General features: G+C 42.2%; 1 protein-coding gene across 16 annotated transcripts in view; it reads right to left on the reverse strand.

Annotated features, from left to right (window-relative positions):
• The window catches only part of LOC134219678 (uncharacterized), a 134,850-nt gene extending 126,326 nt beyond the window's left edge, over positions 1–8,524 (reverse strand). The window contains exons 1-3 of one of the 16 annotated variants that reach the window (XM_062698494.1): positions 8,331–8,524; positions 8,128–8,213; positions 7,073–7,293 (exon numbers count right to left, since the gene is read on the reverse strand). In XM_062698494.1, coding sequence (XP_062554478.1) covers positions 7,073–7,093 — 21 coding nt within the window. In that variant the 5' untranslated portion in view covers positions 7,094–7,293; positions 8,128–8,213; positions 8,331–8,524. Of the gene's footprint in view, positions 1–7,072; positions 7,324–7,679; positions 7,734–7,818 lie in introns of all 16 variants that reach the window. The other 15 variants (XM_062698493.1, XM_062698489.1, XM_062698482.1 and 12 more) reach the window with 15 other exon arrangements.
• Between the last annotated feature and the right edge of the window lie 3,719 nt (positions 8,525–12,243).

A 12,243-nucleotide genomic window follows, 5' to 3' on the forward strand; every position in this document is an offset into this window, starting at 1 on the left:
GCGCAGCGTCTCTTGAAGATGGCTGGAGAGATATTAATATAAGAGATAATATATATATAAGTGGTTTGACAGTTCACCTAATAGCGAGAAATTCCTCTGGTGAACATCCAAGCAATAACGACCCTGAAAAGTGCATGTTGTAGATTTTTTTGTCTGTTTCCAGAACCTCCTATAGAGCAGGAGTTACCAAGACACCAAAGATCTGCAACCCACCACCCATGAACTGAGTCATTAACTCATTCATTTTCTTTGATTCTCCGACCGAAATACAAAATTGAAATATCCAAGTTTGCGAAATTGTCAACAAAATTTTTCAAATCGTCTGCAAGATATAGGAGGTTCAAGAATTAAGTTGATTTCTTCGCATGTAGTAAAGTTGTTCGTCTAACTTTTCATTGGTGTAGAAATTTGTCGACATCATACAAACTAGGGCCAAAGTTGGTGGTGGCTGGCCCAATTATTACTTCCGGTCTTTTACTATACTTAGTATAGTAATAGTCAAGCATTCGTTCTACATAATACTAATATGGGGGTAAGCGTGGCAATTGTTATAGAATTTAAAAAGAAAACGAATGCTAAGACCAAGTGCCACTGGATGACTCCAAACAGGCCAGTATAATGTGGGGTAGTCAGGGTTTAACTAAATTAGCTAATAGTATAACTTATTTTGCCACGCACCAATTTCAGTATAATTTGTTTGACGAATCAAATTCCTAGAAGTTAGGTTTTCAGCATTACTTAGCGCAAGAGAGGGTTTAAACTCTGCGTTAAACTGCATTTTATTCGCCGATTCGGGGCATTATCATGAGTGATCAGCACTCATGGAACACATTGTTTAACGCGAATGTCAGCCGGGTTCGATCAAAAGTGTAAGATTTAGTGTAATTAGTTAAATTATTTTTATTTTTTAGGCATCAAACGTTAGGAGCATGTTTTTCAGCGTCGCACAGCCCAGGAGAGGGTGTAAGCTCATATTGTGGAGACTATTGACAGCCAAAGCGTTGAGGATAAGCTTTTAGTTAGGAACTGAATTAATTTATCCGATTTGGAATCCTAGATTGAATAGTAGGTATATATGGACAATAATAGAAACTATATACAGTTATCGTTTTATTAAGTATTGAGGATATGTTTTTGGTTAAGTTGAGTATCAGATGGGCATGTGTGATATCCATTAATAAGTCAGAATTCTTAGACCTGTATTTTTGTCTTTGTAGTAAGACTAATTACTTACTAATGTTTTGCGGGCCGGCAGTGAAAGCGGCCCAATTCTTTATCTACCTCTTTCCAGACGACTAGTGATGAAGAAAATCTTATAGTTCCGGTATCAGCAGTGGTATTCATATTCATAACAACCACCGTCAATACAGGAGTTCTGTGTTCACAACGTGATTACTTCAAGGACAATCCCAACATCTTCTGTGAATTGCAGATAAGTATTGCGTTTATATTTTAATTGCACTGAGCTCGTTCTAATCTGATCGATGAATGAATTTACTTGTCACTAATCAATATCATTAGTAAATTTAAATATTCCCGTAGATTAGAAAAGCAAGTGCATATATTTCTATTTTGTGGCAACATATCACAACGAAACGGACCCTTCGGAGCCTTAAGTAAGATCTCGGTCCGGTTGCATCTAAGGAGATCTTAGTGCAGTGCACACCGGACGTGTTGCCCAGTAGACGTATCGCTCAGCGGTATTTAAATACAACGCAGATAGGCTATGGTCAGAGGGTGCGTTGATATTACAAGATTACAAGATTACAAGATCATACAAACTAGGGCCAAAGTTATGAACTAAAAACAAAACCGAATCTTTTCATCTACCTTTATGACAGCGACAAGCATTTTTCAAAAAGTCTAACCAGAAAGAGTAAAAAAATCGAAAGTTAATCTTGACTAACCTTCTCATAATATGGATATTATAGAAGGCCCTCCTCAGCCGTGCAGTAAGATTCGCGGCTACAAAGGAAGATCATACTGCGGGTGGCTGGGTTTGATTCCCGGTCCGGTCTGTGAAATTTGTGTAACAAGTACAATACAATGGATACACTATGCCAGGGGCTGCGAAATGGTGAGTTGACATCTGGGAAGATGCGACCTACACAGCTCTGGTCCTCACAAGTTCCAATTTCACGCTTCCACGTTTTCTCTCACGCTTCAAATGGAAAACCAAGTCAATTCTTCAATTAGTGGTAGTAGTGTAGGCGACAACCCCTTTCGCAAGAGGTGGGTTGTTCAGGTCTCCGCCTAGAAGGCCAGAGGCAATAGTCGGCAGCTCAGTGCGCAGCGCCAGCGTGGGTCACTTAACCATCTCCCAGGTTCCGCCGGTAGAGGTTATAGACGGCCCATGGCTTGTGAAGGCGATGAACCGCAAACGCGATGGGCTTTCGGCCTTCGAGGTGGCGACGGAACAGCTGGACGCCATCATCGACTTTGCGTCATCGAAGCATAATATCAGTAAGGAACTCAAGAGGAGCTTGCTGAAACTTCGAAAGTCGATGCTGGATGCCAAGCTGGAGAGGGAGGGTGTAAACCCGTGAAATCCGTGGAGTCGAGGTCTACCCAGACTGAGGTCCAAGGATTCGCGGACTCGGCCAAGGTCGAATCGACCGAGGGCGTGCCAGCGAGGACAGTGGTGCCAAAATCTACCCAGACTGAGGCTCAAGTATTTGCGTGCACGTCGGGGGTGACTGCTCCAACGGAGCAGACACAAAAACGGGGGAGACAGTCTCCAGGGGATGAGCTCCCTGGGGGCCGCTCCAAAACGCGGAGGGTTACTACTCCGAACAAGAGTAGTGGGGCTGGGAAGCTTCAAGTGCCTGGAACCGGGGCACAAGCAATGGGACTGCAAAGGCCCTGACAGAAGCAATCTCTGAGGACGCTGCGGATTGGAGGGACATAAGGCACAATGCTGCACGAACCCTCTCAATTGTTTGATTTGTTCCAGCAAAGCTGTGAACAGCAAGCACCCCATGGAGGGTTCGATGTGCCCGGCGTTTAAGGGTGCTGCAAAATCACAGTGCAGGTAATGCAACTGGCTTGCTCGGCCTCGCCCGAGTGATTGGTGTGCGCTGGTTTAGAGGAAACGGCGGAACACGTGTTGTTCGTGTGCTCACGTTTTCGCGCAATGCGTGACCACATGCTTGCCACATGTGGTCTGGACACTACCCCGGACAACCTAGTTCGGAGGATGTGTAAAGATAAAGTTGGCTGGAACGCCGTTTTATCGGCTATCGCCCAAATCGTCTCGGAGCTACACAGAAGGTGGCGCGTGGACTCAAGGATGGCTAGTTCAGGCGCAAAAAAGAGGTGGTCTAAAGATCGGAGTCGGTTTCATGAGTCATACCGGAGGTCATGCCCTGTGGCCGAACTTGGTCTTTTTATCGAACAAGTGGCCGCGCGAAGAACAACATGGTATCGTCGCTTTCGCGGCGTGACGTGAAGAACACGTCTTATGAATGTCTTGATAAAGCCTATGGAGAGTGCCCAAAGAATGAGGTGAAAAGTATTATCGGAGACGCTAACGCTCAGATCGGTAGAGAGGACTTTTTCCGTCCCATAATTGGTAGGGAGAGCCTTCACTTCGCTACCAATGACAACGGCCTACGGCTAGTCAATTTCGCTGCTGCCAGAGGGATGGCCATCAATAGCACCTACCTTGCATGAAAGAATATCCGAAAGCACACCTGGAGACACCCAAATGGTAAAACTTGCAACCAGATAGACCATGTTCTGGAGGATGGGCGTCATTTCTCGGATGTTATCGATGTGCGGACCAGGCATTGAAAAAAATCAAATCATGAGTAAAAATCGGCTAAATTCATGCCAACTTGATGCTCTCCTGCGGTCTAATCGCTGATGCTTTCTAGATCGTTCAAATTTGGCGTTCGTTTATTAATGTTTGAAGATCTTCATCGCTCACCAATGGGAGACAACTGAGCGAGGCAAATCACTTGGTAACCTAACAATGAGTGTTGTTACCACACGCTGTTAGAAAAATCTTTTCCGACATTTGGAAAATCAAGTCCGCTATGAGAATGGAACTCGGATACACTGTATGGGAGGCTTTGATACTTTCTCTCTTCCATCCCAGCAACTTCAAAGCAAAGTGAATAAAGCAGAACACCTAATGTGTTTTGGGTTTATTCTAGTAGAGCAAGCGTAACACAAATGCTCCAGTCGTAGCTTCCCTGGATACCATACCAAGTTTGGCTTGGCGAACTATGTTGCTCCTTGTTTACGCAGCAACGATCGCTCATAATCTTTGTTTGGTATACATCTGAGCAAAGCTGTTCACTCACTGGCATTGGATGCTATGATTGAATTAGATCAATGTTCGTCCGCTTCACTCACGCTTTCAAAGCCTAGTGCGGACATTCAGAGGTCCGAACATTGACTCTGATCACTACCTCGTTGTCAGTAAAATTCGATCACGGTTGTCAACTGTACCAAACGAAAAATCACAGCGAACGATGCGTTACAATATCCAGCGATTGTCGGCGGAAGGAGTATCGGCTGAATACCGCCAGAAGCTCAACGAACGGATAAGTGCAATCAACGTTAGCGACAACATCAACGATCTATGGGAGTCGATCCATGGAGCGGTGAGCACAACAGCACGAGAAGTGGTAGGCACTGCACAGAGGCGACCCAGGACCGATTGGTTCGATGTGGAGTGTCAGAGAGTGACAGACGAGAAGAACGTTTCCAGAACCCGGATGTTGGTGTCGGGTACCCGATCGAATGGAGATCGGTACAAGGAAACAAGAATCGGTACAAGAACAAGTGATTAGCGAGGCGCAGGAAAAATGTAGCAAAACGATATGTGGAGGTTCTATGAGTCTGTCAATGGCGTGCGGAGAAAAACAGCGCCATCTCCCGTCATGTGCAACGACCAACAAGGGAATTTGCTGACAGATAAAACCGAAGTGGCTGCCAGGTGGAAGCAACACTTCGAGACTTTGTTGAACAGTGGAAGTGACAGTGCATCGGTGAACAGAATAAAATAATATTAGCGACGATGGACAAGCTGTGGAGTCGCCTACACTATATGAGGTTAAAAAAGCTGTTAAAGAGCTGAAAAACAATGAGGGTGATGCACTCTCGAATCTACTGTTCAATATAGCGCTCGAGCTAGCGATTAGGAGAGCTGGTGTGCAAAGAAGCGGTACCATTATCACAAGATCGAATATGCTCCTGGGATTTGCGGACGATATCGATATTATCGGGATTGATCGCCGTTCCGTGGAAGAGGCTTTTGTGCCTTTTAGGAGAGAGAGACAGCGAGGATTGGACTCACGATCAATACCAGCAAAATGAAGTACATGGTCGCTGGCAATCAACGTGTGTTCATTAGTGGTGGTGATAGCGAAATGGTGCTGGATGGGGAAACATTTGAAGTGTTAGAAGAATTTGTGTATCTTGGAACATTAATGACGTGCGATAATGATGTTACCCGCGAGGTGAAAAGGAGTATTGCAGCTGCAAATAGGATTTATTACGGACTTCGTAATCAGCTTAAATCCCGTAGTCTGCAAACGAAACCAAACTCGCGCTGTATACTACTCTGATTCATCCGGTGGCTTTATACGGCCATGAAACATGGACGTTGAGGGAGGCTGATCGGAGAGCTTTCGGAGTGTTTGAGCGTAAGGTGCTGCGGACAATACTCGGCGGTAAACAAGAGAACGGTATCTGGCGGCGTCGCATGAATCACGAGTTGTACCAGGTGTATAAAGGGCTGGATATTATTAAGCTTATTCAACACGGCAGCCTACGGTGGGCCGGTCACGTTGTTTGTATGCCGGAAGAACGTCAACCGAAGATAATATTTAGTAGAGAACCCGGAATAGGCCGTAGGCTTCGTGGAAGGGCGCGTACACGTTGTCTTTTTACAGTTGAATAGGAACTGTGGGCGCTCAATGTTCAAGGCGACTGAAAGCAATTGGCCCAGGATCGAGTCTAGTGCAGAAGGATACTTCATTCGGCGCAGGTTCGTCGAAGAGCTGTAGCCCATCAAGTATCAAGTTAGTATGAAAGATTCAGTTCGAAAAATGTATTGGAGGTAGCAACTTCCTTCGGTGGGATTTGAACCCACGACTCCAGTATGCTAGACAGGTATTTCTCCTACTTAGCTCCGTTATCCTCCGCAGCTTAGCAAGTACTAATGAGCCCAAATTCCCAAACCTAGAGCGCGAATCCTTTGAAAATCGATAACAGTGATAATTTGACTTTTTATCACTTGGATCTCTACGAGTTTTAAAGCTTTCAATAAGGGTGCGTATTTGAAATGATGGAAAATGGCATCCATTCAACAGTTTTGCCAAGTTTTGTATTTGTATCATGTTACTGTGCATTGTTCTCCAAGTTCTGTGCCAAGTTATCCTAAATCGAATAGAAATAGGGGAACTGTCTCGATCTTCATTCATCTCATCGCGAACAAAGTTGGCAAAAAAAGCAACGAATTTGTTGCCATATTTCTTTGTTTAGCAGTACGATGGAACATATTAGTGAACATATTAGTGAGATGGAGATAGGAACATTTCCCCTATATGTACAATCATGAAAAAACATACACTATCTAAAATTGTTAAGCTATGCAATAGATAATCTTCAGAACAATAAATATTATCGCGAAAATGATCACCCATAAAAGAGGAAGACGGATTTGAGACTTAATTGGTCAGGGTGCTATGAAACCGCACCAATAATCTTTTTGACTAACATGCGATAGTTTGTTCGAAAAGGAAATATATTCATATTAATTTATGCATAAATTTGCTGTACGATATCGTGAAATGAAATTATACTTTATTAAATTTAATCATTATAAGCGTCACATTCTCAAGTAAAAAGCGAAACAAGCTTTTGAAGACAGTGATTTACTTTACAAGTACGCTGTATCATACCCATCCAGTTTTTGACGCTAACAAGCCCTAATGTGACTCAGACCTAAAAATTGGTTATCTTTTAATTGCGAGAAATCACCACATGCTGCAGGTCCGTCGACAATTCGAACCATTTCAAGACGTCAACGACGATAAAAGTGTCCATCAGCATCACTCACCTCTACGCCGATGTGTCTCATTTTTCCCGTCTCGATGGTTGGTATCGCCGCGGTCCGGTACGGTAAAATAATCCGGTTGCGATCCGATCGCTCGATATGATTTATGTCAAGCTTCGTAGTTCTTTTCGCTTCTTATTTTTTCACAGCCTGTGGGCTTTTCAATCACTAGCACCTTTAGTCGATGGATGGCAGATGTTAACCAGCAGTACCGCACACGGGATCTAATTGAAGCTTCTTTTATTTTTCAGCAACTGTTTTGTGGGGTAAAAGCGAGGTTTAGGGCATGTGCACTCGTTTCAAGCAATAAGGGTCATCAATTGATAAAATGGAGTTGATTTACAGTTCTGACATCAAGAAAAAATCCTGATAAAAACTTCGGGCCAAAAAAGACAAAGCTTATTGCCATGAGCAAAAACTTGATGTTTTTATGCTAACTGAATCGCTAAAACTGTTACTTTATTTGAGTCATTTTTCACCACGAATAATTTGTTCAAAGGTGACCACAAAGAATTTCTCCCATCTAAGAGATTTTCCAATGAACATTAATTTCTTTTTATTTGATAGTACATATTAAGTAAAATTTAATTTAACAGCAAGTTTTACTAACCGTGAACAATCTCACGGTGCGTTTATCTTTTTGGTAGTCTTTTATGTCCATTTACTAGAAGAAACAACGAAGATGTAGTTAGTGTTTTCGTGATGATGAAGTCACCAATTCATAATTAGATCAAAATTTGTGCACCCACCCTAAACACGATCAGTATCACACTTTTATTTGAGTTGAAGTCACTTGATTGGATTCTTCTCTGTTTTCTCTTTTGGTTTGCTATTCGACTCAGTTCTGCCAATGTGCCACCAGTAAGCTAATGGAGCCTAATTTACTGTAACTATAATTCTAGGACATTTACCAGTCAGCAACACAAGCACTCGGTGCGATGATGAATAGCTTTCTTCCCCAATTTGATCGAGGCACGATAATTAGAGCCCACTTGAAAATCTCTTCAACAACACTCACTTCCTGATCTGTCTTTGCGAAGTTTCTAAAGCCTGAATACCTCGACTGCACCCTTTTTTCACTCCAATCACTTCGACTTGTCACTATTCGACTTTCAGGTGCTACAATGCTGTTCTCCGCGGGCCTCTGCTTCCAATGAACGAAACGAACAATTAAGGTGAGTTTTATTTTCTTTTATTTCCGGCCACGGACCCCTCTAGTATTGATCCCCAAGCAAAATGCCTCTACATGCAGGGTACGCACAGGTGTTCCAAAGCGCCGGCGAAGCGTTTCCTATGCTATAATTCACCGTTCCAAAACTAAACACATCGGGTCAACTAGACTGAAAGTTAAACCGTCGAAACTGAGCACATCACGCACGGCTGACACCGAGAGGGACCGACAATACCATTCCACTACATCCAACAGCTCAATGGATACTGAACTCAATGTTGAGCGGTGGCCAACGTTGGACAAAAGAGCAGCGTAATGTCTGCAATATTTTAGTTGCTGCTTGGAATGGACAGATCATTGCGGATTGAGGCGAGCAGTGGCGCAGCGCAGTACTACAATACTCTCGCGCACTCTGTTAACCGCATAGCCAATTTTGGAGAGTGATAACAAAACAAAAGCTTCTCTTGTATAGATGATTATATGAAATTATAGAGAGAAAAGCTTCGCAAGAGAAAATTGGAAAAGTAAAAACTGTCATCGGCCCCACCGAATCAAACCCATTCGAATCAACTTTATTTGAATTCCGCTGCAATAATTATGAAAAAGATTCGGTTTCTTTTATTCTTAAACGACAGTTATCACAAGTCACAAGTATGTTTTGCATTGCTTAGGTGTCACGCTATTTTAACGTTTTGTAAACCCGAGAATATTAGGGGCCTATATTAACCTTGCGATAATATGCGCGGCTACAAAGCAACACCATAATGAAGGGTGGATTTGTTAGGTCTAGCAAATTTGCGGGTTGGACATCTTTGTTCTTAAATATGATATACAAAAGCAAAAATAGTAAGTTGGCTTAGAAATCTCGCAGTTATTGCAGAAGTGCTTGATAAATACTAATCGGCGAACAGCAAGGTCTCATTGGGGGTAACGTAACGTAACGTTAAGCGAACCCAAACAGCCACAATCAACCGTGGCTAATGTTGCTATGAAACATTTGGTAGTAGCGGATTGAAAACCGCTGGAAATTTAAGAGCATACGCGGGAAAATCGAAAAATCAGTATGGGTATTAAAATATTTATCTAGGGGGAATGACGGCTTTGGCAGGTTTTGTTCTATTATTGTCAGGGTTTTTTTTGACTGATTATGCTCAAATTTGGCCTAAACATTATTTGCATATCAAAGAATATTGTGGAAAAATTTCATAAAATTCAGTCGATAAAAACCCCCCTGCCTTATTCAGCCTTATGATCAATCCCCCTAAAAGTGAGATGATTTTTTTTTCACTTTAAAAAAAGAAAGGTGTATGTGTTCTCGAGAGTTGTAGCAAAAGTTCTCCTGAAAAACTTTGTCGAAGACACCAAGTTCGTAATTTTATTGCATTTTATGCCAACAAGTTTTGAACATGTTCGATGTATAAGTATAAGCATTAGAGTGGGGCATCATAGTCATTTTTTCAAATCAATGGCTTTTCGATACCATTCGGGGTCCCAAACAACTGTGCAAAATTTGAGCCCGATTGGTTGCTTCCTCGCTTTCCGCATCGCGTTTGAAGCTTGTATGAAAATTAGTATGGGAAAACGTACCTTTTTGCATGTTTACTTCTAGAGGTTTCAGTTCATCGTAAACCAACTGGAACATTGTGTTAAAGTATAACCCGAAGGATGCCGAAAAACTTTGCTGAAGAAGGTACGTTGCTAGAATGTCCACAAAAAAGTTATAACCCTTGGAAGATTGCATGTTCAAGCCATATGCAAAAAATCGATTATTCTGCCAGCACTGCCGAGCTACATGGAGCAAAAATTCAACTGAATGTTATTTCGAAATCATTCATCTTATAGGGCTGGGATGCTAATTGGAGTTATTCGGAATCATTTCTCAACGTTTATATCGGGTCAAGAATAAAGAAGAGTTTTGCCCATAAACAACCATATATAGCCTGGTAGTGCTGGCAGAAACATAGACGAGCTCGGTGGTCTAGTGGCTACCGCTTATGCCTTATAAGCAGGAGAACGTGGGTTCAATTCCAGGCTCGCCCCTTTCCTACTTTGTATTTCTATCATAGTTCTTTCTGTGTTTCACGTTCTACCAAAACGATACCTACTGTTATAACCTTCCACACTAACAATTCCAAAACCTCCCGTGGCACCTATGAAAGGCCGTAGAGTTCTCTGCATCTTTCTTAAGTAGGTGTCCAACTAACCATCCTTCCCCTTCCTCAGCATTCGCAAGGACGTGGCCAGGACAGATCTCGACTATTGGAGAGTGCATTACTTCCATCTAAGAGATAGTGATTAGTCCCAAATCAATATCTGTGGTAACGGATGAAAGTGGTGCTACTCTCATACAATAGTCTTGGCTTGTACCACCTACGAATTTGTGCGAATTGCTCAATGCTAATGCTAATGCTAATGCTAATGGTAGTGCTGGCAGAAACATTGATTTCTTCCATATGGTTCGAATAATTAATCTTCGAAGCGTAATAACATTTTTTGTAGACGTTCCAGCAACGTACCTTCTTCAGCAAAGTGTTTTGGCATCTTTCAGACTATATGCTAACGAAATGAGTCACGTGACGATAAATTGAATTGATCTCACTTTATTGGATGAAGTTTACGTGTTTCCATACAACTGCGCCCCACTCTAATAAGCATACAATTGTATGGAGACGCATGGCGCATTGGTTCATCAACTCCCTATGGTGGGTGATTGATTTCTACCTTGCAAAGTAGGAAATGGTTTTTGATGAAACATTACTTACATTCGCTTACAACTCAACTTGTTATGCGTATGAGATTGACTGCCACAATTTGCCCGGTGTCAAGTAGCAGTTAAATCAAATATTAGCATTGAGCATTTCGCACAAATTCGTAGGTGGTACAAGCCAAGACTATTGTATGAGAGTAGCATCACTTTCATCCGTTACCACAGATACATATTGATTTGGGACTAATCACTATCTCTTAGTTGGAAGTAATGCACTCTCCAATAGTCGAGATCTGTCCTGGCCACGTCCTTGCGAATGCTGAGGAAGGGGAAGGATGGTTAGTTGGACACCTACTTAGGAAAGATGCAGAGAACTCTACGAACCTCTCATAGATGCTACGGGAGGTTTTTGGGATTGTTTGGGAGGTTATAACAGTAGGAATCGTTTGGTAGAACGTGAAACACAGAAAGAACTAAGATAGAAATACAAAGTAGGAAAGGGACGAGCCTGGAATTAAACCCACGACCTCCTGCTTATAAGGCAGAAGCGGTAGCCACTAGACCACCGAGCTCGTCAGTAGCAGTTAAATCAAATATAATTAAAAAATCCAACGAGACGAGCCAGCCTCGGGCTGAAAGTCTTGGTAAAAAAGACAAAAAAAAATCCAATAAAACTGTTATAACGACCACCTCGACTGGAAACGAGCAAACCATGCAAAATGTCATACGAAAAAGCTGTCGAAAGGAGATGCGCAATGAGGCCTCTAATTTTTTTGCTGGCTTTTTGCTTTTTTCCTATCTGGTTCTCTGTTGAATATTGTTTTCGCTATTCTTGCTTCCGACATTCGCACTAACTGACCAGCCCACTGAAGTCTGCCGTATTTTATACGATTCACAATATTTTCTTCTTTGTATACTTGATACACTGCCCATGATCGCATATTTGTAACAATCGACAAAAGTAGGCATGAGAGAAATGGAAGGATAATTTTGTGATACGCATAGGTATGGAAATCCCAATAACTTTCTAAAAACTGCCAAAAATTATATAAAAACTTTTTCCATTCGAATTCTTCGGTAGCAACATTGACATTACTTGATATTTGAGTACGAATTTATTGCGTTAATTTTTGTTCGATACACAAGGCATACAGACGACAAAATTCTCCAGTGTTACAGTTATGCGGTCATTTTGTTCAATGTTACAAAACAACTTGGTAGTTTTTTCAAGTTTTTCAGAACAAACCTCCTGATTTCATCTGGCCTGCTTAAAGATCTAACAATTTTGGGACGATT

The sequence above is a fragment of the Armigeres subalbatus genome, chromosome 3 (genome assembly GCF_024139115.2).
Source record: "Armigeres subalbatus isolate Guangzhou_Male chromosome 3, GZ_Asu_2, whole genome shotgun sequence".
Classification (NCBI taxonomy): Eukaryota; Metazoa; Arthropoda; class Insecta; order Diptera; family Culicidae; genus Armigeres; species Armigeres subalbatus.